This window comes from Aegilops tauschii, chromosome 2, assembly GCF_002575655.3.
Source record: "Aegilops tauschii subsp. strangulata cultivar AL8/78 chromosome 2, Aet v6.0, whole genome shotgun sequence".
Taxonomy (NCBI): Eukaryota; Viridiplantae; Streptophyta; class Magnoliopsida; order Poales; family Poaceae; genus Aegilops; species Aegilops tauschii.
This window is the reverse complement of record NC_053036.3, coordinates 478,306,907-478,328,207: the sequence shown is the minus strand read 5'-3', so window position 1 is coordinate 478,328,207 and position 21,301 is coordinate 478,306,907. Positions and strand designations below refer to the sequence as shown.

Here is a 21,301-nt window from a genome sequence, read left to right as displayed (position 1 = left end):
TGACCGGCCGTATTGTATCGGGGAGAGTGGAGACAGCCATACAGGTGTCCCATTAGACTATCACCCACGCCTAGGAATCCCCTTCACCCGCAGGTAGTTCACGTGACGATTTACCATTTCAGCGCGAGGAGCTGGGGTCACAGATTTGTCTTCCTCGCTCGCTCGCTCGCACACGTTTACACGTCGGACTAGTTGGCTCCTCCCGCCAGTCCGTCCAGGGGGAGATCTTTTTCCTGCTGGGCTGGGGCTGGGGCTGGGGCTGGGTTCGGCGTCCGTGTCGCTGACCGGCCGCGCTTTGCTGGCTGCGGGCGTAATAATTGAGTACACTTCCATCACCGCAAATCCGCTCCCCCTTTAAATAGACTAGTCGCACATCCTCTACCTCATCTCCCTCCCCCTCCCCCCTTCTCTCTCTCTGACGACTCGCTAGCTAGCTCCTCCGGCCCAACGGAAGCTAGCGATCGCCATAGCCTCTGCGACTGCCAGCACCCGCACTCGAACAGTTGAGTCCTTCTTCTTCTTCCTCCTCCTCCTCTTCTTCTTCTTCCTCCTGTGTTTTCGTTTAGGACTGTACCTGCGGTTTGCTTTCGCCGTCGGGATTAGGTGGAGAAGCTCGTGCTTACTCGCCGGACGTCTCAGTTTGTTTCCGCGATCTTTCAAGGCCTCCCGTCCTACTTTACCCTTTTAATACTGCCGCGGTTGAGGCTAAATATCAGATCGGATGATGCATTGCCCGCCTACGCACCAGCACCGCCGTAGTGGTTTTCCGACGACGACCCACAGAATAGTACCGTACTACTGCCTTTTCATTTGAGAAGCGAGGCGCCAAAAGTATGCCAATTGGGCCGCGCATTACGCCAAGTTGCACGCCCTTGTTCTGACGTCGATTGGCCCCCTTACGTGCTACGACCCCAGCTCGTTGCGGAGGGGATAAGTGTTTGCTTGCTTGCTCCCCTTCGTCACTCCCACTCTTCGCTTACTGCTGCTTTGGTTCGGCCGTGGTGCGTGCAGAGAAGAAGAAGAAGAATCAGAAGCAGAAGCAGAATTATTAGAGGCGCAAAGGCTTGCGTGCGGTCTCAAGGAACCACGAAAAGGCCGAGAAGAAAAGAGGATAAAAGGTGCGATCTCTTCTTATACACAACCTTTTCTTTTCTTTTGGGGTTCTTTGTTCCATCGAATCCTCTCCAGTTGTTTATTGCGACCCAGAATTTCTTTTCCCCTTTCCCCTCCTGTCGGGAAAAATTCGGTAGCAAAGTTGCTTCGATTTGCTTTTTGGATCGCCTCTTCGACTTCTTCTCATGATGTTGTCGTGATTCTTGCAGGTAGGTAGTTGAGTAGTATTTCACGCGTCCATGGGTTGCGGGCTGTCGACGCCGGACAACGATGGCGGCGGCGGCGAGGGCGCGCGGAGGAAACAGGGGAGCGTCGGCGATGTCGTCGTCTTCGTCCCGGGCCTCCGGGCGCCCATGGGCGTGGACTTGTCCCAGGCGCTCGCGGGGCGCCTGGACAAGAGCGCCGTGGAGAGGCTGTCGGCCCTGAGAGCGCGCGTCGTCGACATGGCAATGCAAGAATCGGCGGTGGCGCTGAAGCCCAGGCGAAAGACCGCCGCACGGCACGGTGCGTGGAGCGTCTGGCTGAATCCTTTGGTGGTTTTTGCCTGGATTGCTGGCTTGGTTTTGCGTGGAAGATGTTGACCTCTCAACTGACACTGGGTTGGAATTTTCTCTCTCTTTTGCTGCTCTGTGCAGGATCAAGCACTGCTAACCTCCTTCAGGCTCTCGAAGACTACCTGCCAGTTCTGCTAGGATTGGTGAAAGAAGGTGAGTGGTTGCTGAAATTTCGGTCTTCTTCTTTTCATTGGTTTTGTATATACTTTTGTTGCTGGACAATGTTTATTTTTCTCGTTTCATTGATTGATGCTATGAAATGTTGCAGGTAGTGAGTTGAGGCACAGCGTGCAGTTTGTGTGGACTAACCAAGAGGACAAGGCCGAGGTATGTGCTTGCCTGCCCGTGCTTTCACCAAAGTTCACCTCAGTGCTCAGCTCTAACATGGGTGGGATTTTCGGTTGCAGGAGACGGCCATGGCGGATGCATGGTACGAGGTGCTGTCCGTGCTGCATTTGATGGCCATGGTCTGCTTGCTGCAGGCCAACTCCCTGCTCCTTCCAAGGGCTTACGGCGACGGTTACGGGCCACGGGTCTCTGAAGGTAGCGTCGCTATAAACTGAACTTCATCTGAAGGCATGGCTCGGCAAGTTATAGGCATTGAGAAATGGAGAATGTTCATCGCCTGAAGTGCATTGCAAGTTTTTCTGTCCATGATGCCGATAACTGATGAGGCATTGTTTCTTGACAATGTATACAGAGAGCAGACGTGCAACTGTCGATGTTTTCTTGAAAGCATCTGGCTACTTGGACTGCGCAATTCGACAAGTACTCCCACAGATACCATCAGAACTAAGGTTCTCTACTCTTAAGCCGCCTCACGAGATAACTTCAATTTCTTTTTCCACATTTTTGAAATGTCATTTTAAGACTTCAAAGTTGGAAACTTCTACTGAAACTGCTTTGAACTTCAGGAGACAACTTCCAGTAGACCTGGCTGAAGGCAACCTCAAAGCTCTTAGCATGCAAGCTCTGGGTCAGGTACTGTATTCTCAACTCAACATATTTTATCTGAATTCTGGTGTCCAACACCCAAACACCCTACAACAATACAAACGAGCTGTTGCGAAGAAGACCGCTGTTTTTGTAGTTTGATGAAGTTTGAAATGGCCCAATCGGTATGGTATCACTGGAAAGGGACCCCCCCCCCCCCCCCCAACACACACACACACACGAAAGAATGTCATGACCCAAACACCGCCTAGAGAGTGATGTGTGAGCTATCATCCCTGAAGCAACATTTATATGCTTCAACTTTTTTATAGCACTTGCTACTTTATTTTCAGTTATTTTGATGAATTGTAAAATGAAACCTAGTACTACCATTCCTAATTAACTTCAGATACAGTAGTCATAACCTAGTAGTACCTCTTTTCTCAGGAGTCATATTCCAACCTGTCTGTCCCATTTGTTTTTTTTTAGCTGCTGTCCCATTTGATTTTGTTTCATGGTCAATTGGTCATTAAACATTGGCAACCTACATCTCCTACAGGGTGTTGACATGCAGCTTGGGCTAGCAATCGACAGCCCAAAGGCCACACTAGCTGTAAAAAGGCGCTTAGCTTGCGAGATGGTGAAATATTGGCACCAGGTTCAGGAGAGCATTCCAGAGCTTCCTGTGTCTGAAGGATGGGGAAAAAAGCATCTGCTATTTGTCAAGTGGAAGTACGTCGAAGCAAAGGTGTGTAAAGCTACATCAACCATCATAATACCTCTAAAATGTTAATTGTCCAATTTTCAAATCACAAATGTCCAAGCCGAGTTCAAATAGACAGTGTCTTCTTCAAGTTGTATATGTTTCGCCTGCAATACGGTACTAGTATACAACCATCTAAAATTGACGTTACTGTATGTGCTCTTATCAGTCTGCAGCATACTACTTCCATGGTTTGATTCTTGACGAAGGAAACAGTGAGAAATCTCACGGAATGGCAATAGCAGCATTGGAAGCTTCAGAGGAATTTCTGAAAGAAAGCAAAAGGGCCTCTGCAGCCTTCCATGCAACTCCTCCAACATCTAGGTAAGACATTCGCTTCTACTCACAAATGTGTTTGCTACTTGGCGCACACCAAGTGTGTTTTCTTAATATTTTCGCTTATTTTACCCTTGGTATGAGAAAGAAGAATGCAAAATGAAGACGGTACCTGTAACTTTGCAGGAGCCCCACTCCATTTGGAACAGCCAAGTATCTGTTTGACAAGATCCCGAAAGAGGCTTCAAGCAAGGTCCGGATCAACCAGGATCTGTATACTCCAGAAAGGTAATGAACTAATGATTAGCGGCACAATAAGCTCGCGCCAAAATTGCTCAAATTGTGAATCTGAAGGACTGACGGGCCATCTGTTTTGCGCACCTGCCTGCAGGGTCATTGGAGCACCACCCCCGTTGCCAGATTTCTCATTGGCACTAACACCTGAAGACTACGATCTTCCTCCATTAGACCCACTTTGGAACAAAGAAGATGGCCACCAGTAGTGTATATTCAGCATTCAGCAGGAGTGTCTTCTGATGGGAAGGCTCTGGCGCTACTGAGAAATCAACGACCAGGATTCTGCCATGTGGAGGCCGAACACGGCGCAAACGCAGTGTACAAAGATATGATCCGACAAAAAATTGATGTCGCCAAATTGGAAGCAAATTTTAGAAAGGCCTGAAGATATCTGAAGAGCATTTTTACAGTTAAATCTTCTCTGACAATGGGAACACATTGTCAAAAGCTTTCCAACAATTCCTGTAAAAATTATATGGCCATGGTTCCTTTTTTCTTAGGATTTTCTGACCATGGCTTAGTTTTGGGGCCAATCTGAGCTTATTCATGTGGTAAATTTACCAAACACGGTCCAGATTTTCATTCAATGCTTGAGACAGAAGCAGCCAGGACGAAATTTAAACTACTTCACACATACAGAAGCTCTGAACTGTTTAAGTTTTGAGACAGCAACCAAGGGGGTAACGGCGCATATACATTTTGTCATTAGTCTACTCAACTGATTGGGAACACGTTGCACGCCCCAAGAAAACAATACTCCCTCTGTAAAGAAATATAAGAGTGTTTAGCTTTAGTGATCTAAACACTCTTATATTTCTTTACAGAGGGAGTACCTCATAGCTACCAGCTACAAGATCCATCACATATAGTATGTGATTGGAGTTATAAATATTGTACAATGGATTAACAAAGCTATTGGAATCGACCAGCCATCTTCCAAATTGTATACTCAAAGAGCAGGCTGCATTGCAAATTATCGAAGTCCCTTTTATTGCTCACTGCTGCCAAAATTAACCTTGGACACTTCAATAGTTGTCTTTCATCGTTCACCCGAGCAACTAAGCATTTTCCATATAAAAACACTTAATATCTCTTCAACACAAGCAACAAAACCAAAGGCGAACCTTCAATTCTGTTTGTTATAAACATTTACATTAGTAACCAAAATTCTATCCTGGAGCACTCAACTCCAATTAAGACTGGAAGAGACGAAAAAGTTACCACATAGTTACCTCTTCTCTGGTTGTTCAGACGAAAAAGGTACCACATAGTTTAGGTGTTTGAATTTCATTAATGATTTCTCTGACTGCCATCTACAAGAGCTGATCTACGGCTAAATAGTAGGACCCAACAAGTACAAAAGATGCGATTCCACTGCGCGCCATCCGTAGTCCAATGCCACGAAATAGAACATTCCTATCAGCAGGTGATGTTCCCGTCACTCTCTCTATCCACATTCCTGGTGCTCTCCATTTAAGAAACCTCCTCTCCATTGCTATATACTGAAAAACAATTGCAAGAACAAATAATGTGCATTTGCAAACAGGGTAGAATGTGGTTCCAAGTTTGAAAGCAGTCAAGTATAAACTTACCTTAGGTATCACAGTGCACTGTGAACGACTTTTGGCAGTATCAAAAGTATGTGAAGCAGCAGCTGCTACAACTCCAGAGAAGCCTGCAGCAAGACTAGAAGCTAAAGGGGGTACAGGACCTGCTTCTTCTAAATTCCTGAGATGAGCAAAGGGTTAGAATAGACCAAAAATAACGAAAATCAATCATGACACTGTCCCTATCTTTATTTTGCAATCAAATATACTAATATGACTCCATTACCTGGGTTCAGGGTTCATGTTAACAGACTGCCAAGTAAGCATCGCTGTATGTATGAATTGCCAACAAGAAAAGAACATTCCACTAAAGACACAGTCTCGGGCTACCCCTGGCCTAAGTCCTCTCCATAAAGCACCCCATCCTTCAAGTGCTATCACTCTCGAAGGCACCTGAACATCAGAGGGTAACGGGGGCTTCCCAGAGCCAGTCAGCATCCATGGGTGCTGTTTCAGGGCACCCATCATGTCAGGATGCTTTGGGGAAAGATTGGACAACAGACTGACACTGCCATTCCATACTCTCATGTCAGGGACATGACCAGGTAATAGCTTGGAAAGCAGTGGAAACGACTCCTGTACAACATTAGCAGGGTTCGTAGCTTTCATAGGTATGGCAGAACCAACTTGGGACCGAAGTTTGAGAAGTTCAAATGGTGTGCACACAAATGCCTCTACAGCACCAGCAGTTATGCCAGCCAACATTGCCTCAGAATAATTAACATGGTTGTCCTCCCTGCCATCTGCCAAGAGACAAACAAATCATATATCATTGCAAAGTTCTATACGTGGACCAGCATATGTCGCTGCAGATTACATTGTTAGTCAGAAGTTTCATGCTTAAACTATTGGAAAACAAACAGTCGAATATAGTTTAGAATGATAAGGCTATAGTTTTGCTGCACATAACACACAAGCAAAAGCTCCAATCACAACAGTTCTTCAGAGGTACCAATGTTAAATCATGCAAATTGTTTCTTTTACCACAAAGGACTTTGGTTAATCTGCAATTGGAGTATGATAACAGGGAAACATATGGGAAATGGGAGGATATGACAGAGAAGTCTAACCGAAAACATGTCTAGTTTGCTCATGGTAGCTAAACTGCCAATAGAAGGTGCCAACAAGTTGATATCAAGGAGCTTACACTAAGCAAAGAATTGTGTCGCAAAAAAAAGTATGTACCTTTATAGAAGGCTGTTAAAAGCTCATAGGTCCCAAAACGCGCTCCCAAACCAGGCAGTTTACCTAATATTGACCATCCAATGCCACTGTAAAGACCTGAAATACATGCAATGATTTAATAGGATATTTTTTGTGCAGAGCAAAGTAACATATGGGCATCAGAAATATGTTACTTTAGAATGCAGAGCAAAGTAATCCTCTCAACCCCACTAGTTACTATTATGCAAATCATATTAAAAGTACAATGATCCCCTTTGATACCATCATACATGAATTAGAAATCTCTAAAGTATGTCAATCAGGGATGATAACATGAAGGAGGCACAGCAGCAGAGTGAAGTGAAATCTTTATGCAAGCCCAGGTATTTTGGTATAAAGAAGCATTGAAGTAATTAAAAGCAAGCTTCTAGATCTATGTTTGGACGACAAAAAATTGTATAAGCTGAGTTATTTGATGAAATAATCCAAGCCTTTAGGCTCCTATTGGATATGCTCTTAATGTAGACAGTGCGTAGAACCACTATGGACAGTTGGACACAATCACAGTAAGATCTTATCCAATGCAGATTTATTATATTTGACAGGCTCGCAAGCTATATGGATCATGATGGACTGTTACTAATAGCTGGATGGCAATCTGAGAAGTCAGACACTACCAGTTCTAGCCTGGCAACTCAACAAGCAACATCGCAATCCTCTCAACTCCACTAGTCATTATGCATTGGCATCAAAGGGGATCGAAGATTTAATCACTAATCACAGCCCACGACAGAACCACCAAACGAAGGAAGATCTCTACTCGTCCAGTAGCAAGCAGGCAAGCAACCAAACACCTGCAGGGCCGGAGACGTGCATGAGCCGGTCCACCGCATGGCGGATCTCCATCTTCTGCTTCTGCCCCGCCGCGCTCAACTGCACACGCGGAAACAAATCAGACCCTGACGAGAGAAGAGCAGCACCGCAAATGGGAGAATCTGAGGGGGGCGGGCACTCGCCTGGAGGAGGCTCTTGACGGTGTCGAGGGGGTGGACGGCGACCGCGGAGGCGCTGATCGCCGCGGCGCCGGCGGCCGCGTGGCCGGCGAACACGTTGTCCCCGAACGGCTTGCCGCCGCCTCCGGCCATCGCGGCGGGCTGGAGGGGGGAATGGCGACGCGGAGGTTTAGGGGAGGCGTCGTGTCGTGGGTGACACACACACACTGGAACGCCGCTGGCCACTCACGAAGGGCCGGCCCGGCCCATGGAAACCTGACGCTAGCCGCACACGAATCGTGGCGCGATCGGACGGACGGGAAGCACGGTCAGAGTCGGACTCGGGTCCAAATTGCCTTCCAAAGTGGTGTGCCGCCGGGCGACTTGAGTACTTGACCACGCTCCTGCTCAGGCCGCCGGTCGCTCTTTTGCTCTCTCGCTTCGCCGCCGGTCGTCGAGACGAGAGTGGCCGCCGCCTGAATTCTTCCTAGCCGCTCAACCAACCATCGAATGGGCCAAGAACAGAGCCAGCCCGACCCGGCGGTGGGGGAGCCTTCTCCGCCGGCCGCCGACCCCGCGCCGGCGCAGTCTCCTGCCCCAGCGCCCTCCTCCCTCGAGGAGCTCGCCGCAGGTACACGCCAAACTCTGAATCTTAGGCGCCGGTGGCGTTCAGCTCGTATTCACGCTGTTCCAGCAGACGCGCGGCCGCGTATAGGAGTAGTTCTTCTTGATTCGCGGCAGCATATAGGTCGCCCGTCGCGTTGCTGGGATTTGGGGAGCATTGGTGGAAGCAGAGCTCTAGGGCAGCTAGTAGCCTAGTATTACGAATTGTTGCGGGTTTTAAGGTGGACGAGATTGTTCCTGTGATTCTCCAGTACTTGGTTGTGCAGTGCAGACCTTGTACTGGATGGTAAACTGGTGAGTGGTGACCTCTGACATCGTAGAACATCTAGGCGTTCATGCCGAAATCGAGGCAGTCTTAAATGTTAGTGCCATGTAGGGTATGTGCTTAGTGGATAATTCCCTGGTTCTGAGGAGCTACCAAGCTTTATAACCTGCTAATATCTTTCCCAAAACGACTAGATTCAGTTCCTATATCTCCATAAAATGCCCCAATGTCTGCAGAGTTTGTGGGCTCTTTCAAATTTGTATGGCATGTGTTGCTTCTTTTGGAGTTTCCTTAATCTAGACTGCTCTTAGTGTTCTTTTTCGAGAATCAGGAGTCATTAATTAATTAATTATAATTAATTAATTGCAGAATTACAATAATTTTTCTAGGCAACAATCTAGACTGATATTAGTTATGTGATGTTGTTTTCTTTTAACCTGTGCACTTTGTATGGGGTATGTTGCGTCTTTTGAAGGCTCATTTATCTGTCCCAGCATTAGTGTTCTGAACTTCTGATTACTGATGTTCGATTTTTGTAATGTACAGAAGCTATGTCGTTTAGTGAGGATGATGAGGTAAGACCTTTTGCTTTGCTCCTGGATGGTTGATAGATACTTATATGTCAGTATTCTACTCCCTCCGTTCCTAAATATTTGTCTTTCTAGAAATTTCAACAAGTGACTACATACGGAGCAAAATGAGTGAATCTACACTCTAAAATATGTCTATATACATCCGTATGTGGTAGTCCATTTGAAATCTCTAAAAAGACAAATATTTAGGAACGGAGGGAGTGTTCTTCATGGCGCTTGGGAGATCAGTGAAACAGTTATCTGCTTATGCAGTCAATTGACGTTAAGGTGCAGAAAGCTCTGGATTGTCCGTGCGTGGCTGATTTGAAAACTGGACCTTGTGGCAATGGATTTATTGATGCATTTTCCTGCTTCCTGAGGAGCACAGAAGTAGAGAAGGTTGTATTTTTATCTCAAGTTACCAAGTTGCTTCAATTATAGCTGTCTTGTGCAAGTTATAGTACTTAAAATTTCCCTGGGTAATCATAACAAAGAGCATCTTTGTTGTAAACTTAACTCAATATGCTCAGGAGTGTTTTTAGGTAAATACCCAAGAAAGTTATTTTAGGTAAGCACTCAAAGGAAGTTGGGTGTTGGGATTACTGTTTGGCAGATATGTGGTTAATTGATACCTTCTTTTTTAAATGGTCACTTGCGCGGGGGGGGGGGGGGGGGGGGGGGGGCTCCCCACCTGAATATATTTCAAAGTGCCCAAAATGCCATGAGATTGATCCAGTTTATAAGGAAAACCGGATCGAAAACCTAAACAAGTTGACCCCATTTATGAGGGAAACCGGGCCGAAAAACCGTACAAGAAGGGTAGAGGAAGAAGAGAAACCAAAAACAATGGACGCCCAAGACAAGGTACGCCTAGCTAGCAAACCGAAGGACATCACCACGGGAGGCACAAGTAGTTGGGGGGAGCCGTTGAGGGATCACAATACCAAGACTTGACAAGCAGCCTAACGCACCACACCGGCGTGCGTACTGAGCACCATGGCGCAACAGAGGAGCATCCACATCAACGAGTGACTAACACGAACCTTGACTGGGCGCTTCGCCATGGAAAATCAAGAAGATTAGCAAGTTGGGGAGGCATATTGTAGCATCACTGAACAAAGATGAACCGAGACAACGCCGAGAGCACGAAGCTCGCCGCACCACAATGGCAGCCATGGAGATCTTGAGCATGCACAACAACAGGGGCGACACCGAAGAACACCACCACAGACGAACACATACCACCGTGACCGAACCGGCCGCACCACCACCAACAACATCCCAGCCGCAACACCCACACGTCAACCAAGCAGACCCCAAGATGATGCCTTCAAGAAGGGCCGTGACGTTGGTTGCGCCGCCATCATCCGCACTAGGAGGACCTTGGCTAGGGGTTTCCCCAGGGGTCTCAACTTTCATCTTCATCCGACCAAGCAAGGTGAACCTTGAACGTTGGCCGTCTGGTCGCCACCCAACAACACCCCGTCGAGGGAGAGATGTCATATTGGATCGAGGTGATCCAGAGAGGATCACACCCTGCTAACCCGGCTTCGGATGGAAGAATCGAAACCACTACAGCCAGCCGCACCACCACCACCGTTGACCCCCAGCCACGGCCACAACACCACCTCGTGCCACTGCAGATGCCCCTTCCGCGCCAAAGGGGCAGCCGCCGCCGCCGGCCCCCGAGCTGCCGGATCTGACCCGCCTCTTCGCTCCTCCTCTTGCAACAAGACAGCCAGGAGAAACAGCGGTAGCGCCTCTTGGAGCGCGTGCGGCTTTCGGTGGCAGCTCCTCAAGCGGCGGTGAGACAGGGGGAGGGGTGGGTGGGAAAACGTGGCGGCGTGATTCCCCCCGTGTCGCCAGAGGAGGGGCGACGCGGGGGGGGGGGGGGGGGGGGAGGCATGAACTTTCGTTGATACCTTTTATATCATACAGTCTTTATAATGAGTAGTGTGGCCCTTTTTTTATTATTGTCAACATATTTGTTATTATTTCGACCGATACTATTTTCAGACGAATTCTGTGGCTGCTTCAGTGTGCAGTAGCAAATGTGGCTAGTTTGTAGTATAAACTAAAAAGGCACCCAAGTAGTTTGTAGATCTGACGGAGCACAATAAAGATCTGTTGTTCTGTGTCGCATTTTCTTACATCCAAATAACAGCAGATGTATGGCAGTCATTGTCTATTTGGTTACACTACGATGTTATTGATAGCCAATTATAATTCAATCTGGTCAAAAGTACTTACTCGGTTTACTTGTTACTTTATAACACAAAATAAACCTCAAGAATTTGCCCTCTTTCCTCATCAAAGTTAGAAGGGTTAAGAAATGGAAATGCTATAACTCTTTGTAATATTTCATAATGTCTGAATCGCTGTTGCATACAAAACTCTATCACTCGTATGCTGTTAAATGCTTGGCTGTCAGATTCATGTCTATTTTCTTCCTGGATATTGACTTACACTAAACCTGCTTCCTTTGCCTTGTCAGGGATCAGACTGCGTGCAGCCCTTCATCGCGCTGCAGAACTGCATCAAAGAGAATCCAGCGGCATTCTCTAAGGAGATTTTGGAAGAGGAGGAGAAGGACGAGGAGGCTGAGAAGTCCAACCTGAAAGTTAGAGCTCCGGCATGGTCTAGAGAATCCAAACCAAAGCTTTGAGGTCCTCTGGTTTAAGCTGACAGCCTGATACAGAGATTACCCTGATTCGCACTCGCACCCTTCACCTTGTTTCTCCTATAAATTCTTCATTTATAGGCAAGATTAAGCATTCAGGATTCTTCGGCAGAAATAAGCACAGTTTGTGTGGTAGAAATACTTCCACTTTTTTTTGGGAGAATATTACACGTTTTTATGAAACTGGAAAACTTGTATTCTAGAGACATCAGTTTCTGAACGGATTAGACGAGCTGGTTTGTTGTGAAAAGGAACTAGATTCCATGATTGCTGTCAGCCCATTATACGAAATCGATGGACCTTGTTAATCCATGCGTTCTTAACAGTGCAGTGACTGTTATTTGACCTTTTTTTTTTGCGGGAAACAGTTATTTGACCTTGTTGCGAATGTTGCTCTTGACTCTGAATTTACTAATGATAATAGTGTCATTAGACATGTCCACTTTGGTGGACGCAGTCTTAATTATTCTCGAAAAAAAGAAGATGGTATTAAGTTTTTGCAAGAGCTTTTGGGGAAGAGCTCAACGATTTTCCTTCTGGGGGGCAGGCAGAGCTGAAGAACCGTAGCTTTTTTTTATTTTTTGAGAAGATGAAGAACCGTAGCCAGGCAGAGCTTTTTCCTTTTTCTTTTGAGAGCTGGCGCCAGGGATACAAACCCAAAAAGCATGTTGTCTTGGTGGGCTTTCGGCCCCTTTTACTGCTCTTCCTCTCTCCCGACCCGTCACAGGTTTTTTTGTTCAGCTACTGCCTACTCTGGCTTGGTCTCTTCTCTTCTCCGCACCCCGGAGGAGTCCCACCCAACTCCACCTCCGCCGCGATAAGCCCTAGCCCCTCCACCTCCTTCTCCATGGCGACCACCACCACCCTTTTCCATCCGCTCTCCGTGCCCATCGCCGGGGGACGCGTCCGGCGCTGCCCCCTCACCCTGCTCGCCCCGGCCCGCACGGCCCCCCGGCGGCCGACGCCCCTCCTCGTCGCCCGCGCCAAGCGCACCAATAACTCCACCGCTGCCCCGAAGCGAGAGGCGGACGAGGAGGTCGAGGTCGAGGAGGAGCTGCCGTGGATCCAGGACAAGGCGCTGGACCTCGTCGAGTTCACCGGCACCGTCACGCAGGCCATCCCTGGCCCCCGCGTCGGCTCCAGCCCCGTGCCGTGGCTCCTCGCCGTGCCGCTCGCCTACGTCGGCGTCTCCTTCGCCCTCGCCGCCGTCCGCACCTTCCGCAGGTTCACCTCCCCGCGCACTCAGAAGAAGAAGAGGGTGAGCCTTCGAGTCTGCAATTAGTTCGATGCTTAGTGGGAGACTGTGCGGGTTATACGATTAGGAGTTTAGTTACACTTCGGTAGTTCCTCTCAAAGATTGGACATGTTGCTTGTGCTTGTGGCGCTAGATAATAAAGTGAGGGCATATTTCTCTTATATATAAAAAATAGAGTTTTAGCCATGCCAAAATATAGGCACATTGTGTGGAGCAGCGGTTCGTTTGTTCAATGCAGACTAGTCGTTTATTGGGTGCTAACGTCGTTCAAGGACTCAGAAATATGGGAGATTGATTCTTTTTTTTATGTGGGATTCTATGTTGCAATTTCATCTCTATTCGTAAAATATCATAGAACCATGAGCCATGACCATACTAAATACTCAACTGGCAACTGCCTTACACCTGAACTTGCACAATATTATTCGTTTGTTGAAATGAACAAATATGGGAGTAATTCAGTTTGTTTCAGTTAGATGTTAATTTTGAGTGAGAGAAAGAATCAGGAGAACTTTTTTCATTTTGTACTAATGAAGGTTCTGTTGATCATAAGCTAAACCTACCTTTTTGTTGATCACTATCTAAGCTTATGTTTTGTTTGATCACAATTCACAAGCTGGGCTCATCTTTACGCTTAATTTTCTCTTTTTCTTGCTGATGTTCTTGATGGAACTATAAATTCTACTCCCTCCGTTCCTAAATATAAGTCTTTCTAGTGATTCCACTAGGTGGACTACATACGGAGCAAATTGAATGAATCTACACTTAAAATGCATCTATATACATCCGTATGTGGTTCATAGTGGAATCTCTACAAAGACTTATATTTAGGAACGGAGGGAGTAATATTCTATTGCTCTCATAAGTCATAACCATTATCCAGATATTTTTTTGGCATTTCATGGTGACTTCGATTCTTTGCAGGTGACCAAGAATATATTTTTGTTGAAGTCACTAGACGAGTTGTTTCAGAAGGGCAGGGAAGCAGTGGATTTTCCAGCTCTTCAAGAACTAATGCAAAAGGTGTGTCCTTGATTCAACCATTATTCCTGAGTATCTGAACTTATATTGGACTGCTTTTACCACACACCTGCTTTATTTTCTCAACAAATGAATCTACTTTGACCAGTGTTTCTCAGATATCTTATTCTGGAAGGTTAAATTACACTGATGACTTGTGCTAAAAATATTTAGACTAAAGACTATCTCCTTGCAAAGATCTAAACCAGAAATTTTGCTGGTCAGAATAGATTTTGACATATGAAACTGTAATGCTTTGCACCAATGCACCCATTTGTCCATTTCTACTGCTGTTTGAGGAATGGTTTTCTTATTATGTTGTTGTCTGCAAAGCTATCTGGCTATAGTGAGGACTACATATACACTTTTAACCTTTTTCCCCATGTATTCAGACAGGATTTGACATGGATGATGTAGTAAGAAAGTACATCCGATACACACTGAATGAAAAACAATTCAATCCTGATGTGGTTGTGGATCTCATACATCTTAGGAAAGCATCGATGTTAGAAGATAATGAAGTTGCCGAAATTCTGAATGAGATATCTAGACGAATTGTTCGGGAAAAAGGTATTTTTATTCTTCTGATTCTGGTACTCTTAGATAACACATAGTTTTTCCTAAACCTTCAAGACCCTGGCTGCTCAATTCTAAAACACGGAAGTGATTTTGTCTTCTCTTGACTTCCTATGAAATTTGTGGATCTCCCTGGTGGAATCCCCTGTAAAACTTGGTACTGATCATGTGTCCCATAATTTACTGGTTTTGTACTTTGATTCGCTGCAAACTTTTAGAAGATTACTTTCCAACGATTACTGAGCATATAATATTGGCATTTGTCTGTTTCTTCCATTGTTGTCAAATCCGCTCGTCACGTTAGCTTTATACACATTGTTCAGTTATTTTAGCTTCTGAGCCTGAAAATGATGTCTGCATTGTGTGAGTTGCTAAACATCTGCTTTTTTTTTAACTTGGGTCGTCAAACATCATTTAGTATACATCTGTATGCTGCAGCAATATTCAGACATAAATAAGAGAGTTTTAGCAATACGTTGTCATTTTTTATGAGCATGAAAATCTTAAGATGATGTCAAAATCAAAGCACTGCATTTGAATGCTTCATTTATTGAAGTTCAATTTGACACCTTCAACGTGTGTTCTTGTACTTAAAATTATACGGTTTACTTTTAGGGTTGCTACGAACCTATGAGCGTATGATTTGCATATCAAATAGGCGAATCATTGTCTTCCTAGAAAATGATCAAGAGCTGTGGCCTGTGGGATAGTGTTCAAAATATTATAAATTGCTTGTTTTTGGTAGGAGTGATAATTTTGTTTGATTCACAACTAAGCTTGATGTGTAAGGTTATGCTTGCACACTGCTAGAGTGCTGAGGATCTTTGTGTTTTATGATATTGCAGGTCCAATAGTTATGGACTTATCTGGGTTTACAGAGCAAGGTTTTAAGCGGAAGCTTGCTGTGCAAACATTGTTCGGAAAAATCATGTACTTATCAGAGGTAAGCTGCTGGCGTCTGTTTTTATTGACTGAGTCTGTTTTAATTGACTCTTGCAGCTAAGAATTTTCTGGACTCCAAAATAGAGTTAAAATATTTTAGATGTCATGATATTATAATGTATTCAGCTCCTTCCCTGTTCCTCCATTATAACTGAATATCTGTGAATTATCCAGCTCCCAGAGTTCTGTTCCCGGGACGGCTCGCTTGTTGTCAAAGAAATCTTTGGAGTTACAGAGTATGGCTAAATCTCTGTTGTGGATTATCATCACAAATTTTATACTACAACTGATGCATCCAATACTATTGTCATAACCGTTGTTTCTTTCCCTGTTTTCATCTGAGCAGCGAGGATGCAGACAGCCTTCGCAGTCGTACCCTTTCTGAAGCTGGTGATATCGAGTCGTTAGAAAGGATGGTCGATGATTCTGATGAACATGGTACCCCATCATCATCTTGAAGTATGTTAGTGGTTGGATACTTATCATCTTTGAGTTTTGTCAATGGTTGAAGAAGAGAGGGTTGTCCTGGATAGTTGACTGCAAGTTTTGTAAATCTACCTTCTACTAGGATTGTAGCTTCTGGCAGTATCTCGGACCTGTCTACCACCTGATAAAACAAGGAAGTTGTTGAGAGAATGGTAGCAGTGAGTTTATATAAAGCGACAATTGTTAACTGTATTTGCGTTGTTTATTCTTTTATTGGTCTTTATCCATGATTTATAAGACTGAACCAAGTTTATATATATCCCTACACTGGGTGTGAGTTGTGCACTTGTGCAACCAGGATATGTTTGGCAATGGTGCTGTCAGATTGTCGATGCAATGATTCTAAGTACTCCCTCTGTTTGTGAATATAAGATGTTTTGGATATTTCAATATGGACTACATACAGATTGAAATAAGTGAATAAGCACACTAAAATGCGTCTATATACATTTGAATCAGGAAAAAGTTGGAACATCTTAATAGACTGAGATGAAGCCATTCTGAACCCAGTGTGCACAATATGTGGATAGCAGAGCATCCAGATTTGAATGTAAAACAACATGAGCAATCAAGTCTGTAAAAGATTAAGGAAAATTTCCATTTAATTTTAACACAGGCAAACTGGATGAAGGGGTGAATAAACAGAGTACTCCAACTTCTACGGTGACTTGTATAACTGACAGGAGCGTCGTCTGAAAGATGGAAGGAATGGTCCTCCTGGAGTACTATACAATTGTGTTTCAGGTCATGAAAAGAATAATAAAAAAATGTGTATCCTATATGTAATCACATCTAGCAAGCCAGACCATATGAATTTACAGATTGTTCCAAAAGATCCTGAGTCCACCAGCAAAGGATTTCAGGCTGCCCCACAGATTTGCCCCTTTCGATGCTTCATGCGCATGCTTAGGGCTGCATTATGGAGCAAGAAAAGCTGTTAGGAACATAAGACGGTAGCAACCAAAATAACATCACATACAATATCTTAGTGTTAAAATGTGTGAATTAACAATGATGGAGAGGGCTATGTACGTTACGCTTATACATTTGCCACAGATAAACACATATTTGTTGATTTGTTTGATGCAGTTTAAGAATAATGCAGGGATTATATCAAATAGTCATCTTTAGGTGCTCATGCTGCTTAATTTGCAGAGTCAAAATTAGCTATCCTGTTACCATGCGCTCATTTGTAAATCAATTGTTGATCTTGCGCGAGGGAATGCAAGCAGTACCTCTTGAGGTTTTGTGCCTTAACCATATTGTTGTTTTCAGTTTGATCTGATGCCATTGGCTCACTTTTATCCTCCAAACAAGTTGTTGGGGATAAGTTTGGCTTGGCAGCTCCAGCTTTACCATGGCATTCTGGAAGTTGTGGCTTAGTATTTAGATCCAGAGGTTCCGAAGTTTTAGCCTGCAAAAGTAGATGATTACTATTAGTATTATTATTGTTTAGGAGCACAAACATAATTGGAGATATATGAATATTTAAGCATGCACAGTGACGATGTTTAATGATGAAAACTCAAAAAGAAAAGCCTGAAGAGTGAAAGTAGGTTATCTGTAATAAGGTACTACCATTTCTTCCTTTACACCCTGAAAGTTGGTAGTAGCAACTCTTGGAGAGAGATCGATATTGTGGAGCCCGTATTTTTCCTTGAAGTTTTCTGAGCTGAAAGAGGCATTTCTTACATCATTCTTGAGTCTTGAATTATACTCCAATTCCTGGAGTAACGCCAGCACTGTATAGTAGGACCCTCCAACCTGCTGACGAACATATGTCGCATGTGGAAATTTTCCTTCGTGTGAAGCCCTGAAACTGTGTTGAATAATAGAGCCAGGCATAAGCAATGGATGTAAAGATTTGCAAGCACAAACGAGTCCTTAACACCTCATCGGGTGAAGCACAATTATATGCGACTATATCCAGCTGGCAACAACGAGAATCGGTATAAAACTGGTATTTCCAGAATTTAAATTTAGCGAGGGTTCTTTTGAAGCTAAAACTTTGTTTCATCCGAGAAAAATGACAAAATCTGATTGAGTAGCTTAACCCCATAAATCAGATCACTCACTTCCCAAATTTCGAGAAGCTGAACTAGCAGTTTTGCCGAAATCGAATCGCAGCCAAGTTTGTGAGGCATTCACTGCCTGCTTAAACATGCTGCTTGAACCTTTCTCACTGCTCACAGAGCCAAATAAGAAAATGACATTGTTTATCAAGCACTATATCTCGAGCGGTACGAAACTTACATCTGATAAACAGAGTTGATCAGCTGGCTCTGGTGTAAGACATTACTGTGTAATACTATCTCCGTACCAAAATATAAGATGTTTTTTAGGCTAAACTAGCCTACAAAAGCGTCTTATATTTTGATAGGGAGGGAGTATATAATGTAATTCTATAGTACGGAAGGTAGTAGTTCACACCTTCACCTGAAACTAGATAAAAGGAAGCACAGACACAAAGTGTAACAAGTACCGATCACAATAATAACAAACAGAAATTCTGTCTGTCCGAGTTGGCTTACTTTTCAACAAATTCCTCTACCCTGGCCCTTCTTTCTTCTTTTGTCATCCTCTTGTGGACTTCGGGTAGATCCTGAGCAGACAAAGAAGGGTGTTCATATTCTCACTTTGCGTCTGACCTGACATGGTTTGGGCATTTGCATTCCTCAAACATCCTGGTTTAGCTATTAAGAACGCAGTTATGATACTATACCACTGGAAACATATATCAAGATTCAACCGATACTTATGATTTTAGTATGCACAGAGGTTAAGCTAAAACCAACTATTAAAACCTTGTAATCTCTTTCTGAGATAGGCCCTGCCAGAAAAGTAAGAGATCAAAATGGCAATAACTAACAACATGGACAAAATGGACAGAGGGTTAGAGTAGGTTTTCTGCAATAAAATACCGTCTCTTCCTTTATGCCCTCGAAGCTGGTCCCCACATCTCTGGTTGAGTTGAAAGAGGCATCTCTGACATCACTCCTCAGTCTCGAATTGTACTCCAGTTCCTGGAGCAATGCCCATGATACGTAGTAGGATCCTCCAACCTGCTTACGAACATATGTAGCAGACGGAAATTTTCCTTCATGTGATGCCCTGTAACTGTATTGAACAGTAGAGCCAGCCATAAATAATGGATGCAAGGTTTAAAGACGCAAACAAGTACATTGGGTGCATTCACAGATATACAATGCTAGAATTGCATCAAGCACCTAGCTCCTTCCAGAAGCACATTTACATGTGGTACGACAGTCAGTATACAGCCAGATGTTTTTTTCTTGACCAGGAAAGAGTAGGAAATTAGGCTACTGTGAATTTTATATAAATATATAAGTGACAGTATTCACATGAGGGGGGTATGTACAGGGTGGATATATACAGTGGTAACAAGCTAAAGGAATTGTTGTATCCAGGCTTTGAAACTTTGCAGATGCTTTCTTTTCACCCTATGTGAAACTAGGATGAGATCTTCCCTAAATTTCCTGCACCAACTCTTCAGGAACTCGTCGTTTCTTTGTGTACAGAAATGGATGTCTCAAAATTTAAAATTTTATGAGGATTGTTTTGAAGCTAGCACTTGGTTTTCATCTAGTAATAGTTGCAAAGTATGGTTGATTAGCTTGTTTGTGGAAGGCAATGACTAAAACAAGATTGTAATTCGCTATATACAAAGGCAGCACAAGAAAACTGCAAAACATGCTGATCACAATAATAGAGTTAGAAATGCTAGCGAGGTCGAGTTTGACTTACTTTTCAACAAATTCCTCTACCTTGGCCCTTCTTTCTTCTTTTGTTAATCTCTTCTGGACTTTGGGTGGATCCTGAGCAGAGAGAGAACCCAGATGCTTCTTCCCACAGAGAGGCCGATAGGACGACCGTGCAACGGCGTCAGAAATGGCTGAAAAATGGGGGTAAAATGACAGAATTAAAACGCATAAGAGAATCAAACTAATTACATGGCAACTGGGGCAGCATTTATGCACCTATAAGAAAGATCATACAAATTACAAGCATTTATCCTAAAAAGTAGTAATGTGTCTGGCACAGGTAAGGAGGTTAAAATCCTCCATGATTAAACCAAAATAAACGGGGGAAACTTGGAGGGAAGATTACCAACCCTTCCTGGATGAGGCGAAGGAAGAGGAGAAGCGCGCGGACGCGTGCATCGGAGAGGCCGCTTAGGGTTTCATCGGTGTTCTGCGGGGAGCGAGGCAGAGCAGAGGAGGAGCAGAGGCAGGCAGGGAAGGTAGACGAGGAAAGCGGGCTCGTTTGTTTGCTCGGCTGTCAGTTTGGTGGTGGCTAGGCCCCGGTGTCGGCAGGGACATGCACAGTTAGCAAAAGCATGTTGGTTTTCTTTTCTTTTTTAACACTAGAGTTTTTCTTAAGAAGCCAATAGACTGGTAAAATAATCCCACGAACCCCAAACGATCCGCTCTCCCCCTCCGTCGTGCGTCACTCCGACGCCGGCGTCCACCCTCCCGCCGTCTGCCACTCCGGCCACGGCGGCCACTCTCCCCTTCCCCCCTTCGGCCATGTCGACGAGCCCTCGTTCCGTCACCTCCGCCGTTCCGCCCCGGGAGCGACCGGTGGTTTCCGGGCTAGGCATCTCCTCTGCTTCGGAGAAATCGATGGCGGACGCAGATCCGGAGGCAGTGCAAGATCTAGGGTTGGTGGCCGAGTCCTGTCGGCGCCTGATCCCGTCGAAGGAGGCCCCGCCGTCGCGGAAGACCCTGTGGAAACGCAGGCGTGGTGTTGGGCAACCGGTAGTGGCACCGCGCCCCCCTACCCTGCTCGCAAGGCGATCTCGCCGGAGATGCGCGACAAGTGCTTCCGCTACCTTGAGAAGGGGCACTTCCGGCGGGACTATATGAACGACGTCGTGTGCATCTGGTGTAGCCTGCCGGGGTACGAATCCAAGGACTGCAAGCATCCGCGCAGCCCATCGCCGGAGGAGGAGCTCAGGCGGGAAGCGGCGGCCAAGGTGACCAGAAGGGTGACGCTGGCTAGGGGCTGGGATGGTTCCGCTTCGGGTTCGGCGGCTGAGCCTCACTGGGCCTCCTCCGCGGCTCGTCAGGCTCCCCCTCCTCCGCGGCTCGTTCATGCCTACCGGCCGGAGGATTTCCTGGTTGTGTTTGCTCGCCAGGAGGACAGGAACAGGTTGGGTCAA

At 45.3% G+C, this 21,301-nt stretch overlaps 5 protein-coding genes across 5 annotated transcripts; 3 read left to right on the top strand and 2 right to left on the bottom strand.

The window, feature by feature from the left end:
• The first annotated feature begins 226 nt into the window (after positions 1-226).
• On the top strand, positions 227-4,552 carry LOC109769403 (uncharacterized). Its single transcript, XM_020328153.4, has 12 exons — positions 227-502; positions 1,012-1,118; positions 1,323-1,617; positions 1,749-1,820; positions 1,936-1,994; positions 2,075-2,210; positions 2,368-2,464; positions 2,582-2,648; positions 3,160-3,348; positions 3,533-3,687; positions 3,826-3,927; positions 4,031-4,552. The coding sequence occupies exons 3-12, from the start codon at positions 1,353-1,355 to the stop codon at positions 4,140-4,142; spliced, it is 1,254 nt and encodes a 417-aa protein (XP_020183742.1). The 5' UTR covers positions 227-502; positions 1,012-1,118; positions 1,323-1,352; the 3' UTR covers positions 4,143-4,552.
• Positions 4,553-5,001: 449 nt separating this feature from the next.
• LOC109769414 (uncharacterized) lies at positions 5,002-7,949 on the bottom strand. Its single transcript, XM_020328163.4, has 6 exons — positions 7,724-7,949; positions 7,562-7,640; positions 6,729-6,824; positions 5,770-6,286; positions 5,529-5,664; positions 5,002-5,438 (listed from the first exon to the last, which is right to left on the bottom strand). The coding sequence occupies exons 1-6, from the start codon at positions 7,850-7,852 to the stop codon at positions 5,250-5,252; spliced, it is 1,146 nt and encodes a 381-aa protein (XP_020183752.1). The 5' UTR covers positions 7,853-7,949; the 3' UTR covers positions 5,002-5,249.
• Positions 7,950-8,061: 112 nt separating this feature from the next.
• On the top strand, positions 8,062-12,148 carry LOC109769429 (mitochondrial intermembrane space import and assembly protein 40 homolog). The gene is made up of 4 exons (XM_020328179.3): positions 8,062-8,330; positions 9,135-9,163; positions 9,434-9,559; positions 11,655-12,148. Exons 1-4 carry the CDS (start codon positions 8,210-8,212, stop codon positions 11,823-11,825), a joined length of 447 nt encoding a protein of 148 aa, XP_020183768.1. The 5' UTR covers positions 8,062-8,209; the 3' UTR covers positions 11,826-12,148.
• A 375-nt stretch (positions 12,149-12,523) lies between these two features.
• On the top strand, positions 12,524-16,311 carry LOC109769422 (uncharacterized). The gene is made up of 6 exons (XM_020328170.4): positions 12,524-13,098; positions 14,020-14,118; positions 14,508-14,685; positions 15,537-15,634; positions 15,808-15,869; positions 15,980-16,311. Exons 1-6 carry the CDS (start codon positions 12,688-12,690, stop codon positions 16,089-16,091), a joined length of 960 nt encoding a protein of 319 aa, XP_020183759.1. The 5' UTR covers positions 12,524-12,687; the 3' UTR covers positions 16,092-16,311.
• Positions 16,312-16,696: 385 nt separating this feature from the next.
• On the bottom strand, positions 16,697-20,510 carry LOC109769438 (uncharacterized). Its single transcript, XM_020328189.4, has 7 exons — positions 20,252-20,510; positions 19,885-20,032; positions 19,041-19,236; positions 18,651-18,721; positions 17,698-17,938; positions 17,355-17,533; positions 16,697-17,031 (listed from the first exon to the last, which is right to left on the bottom strand). The coding sequence occupies exons 1-7, from the start codon at positions 20,298-20,300 to the stop codon at positions 16,935-16,937; spliced, it is 981 nt and encodes a 326-aa protein (XP_020183778.1). The 5' UTR covers positions 20,301-20,510; the 3' UTR covers positions 16,697-16,934.
• Positions 20,511-21,301: the final 791 nt, after the last annotated feature.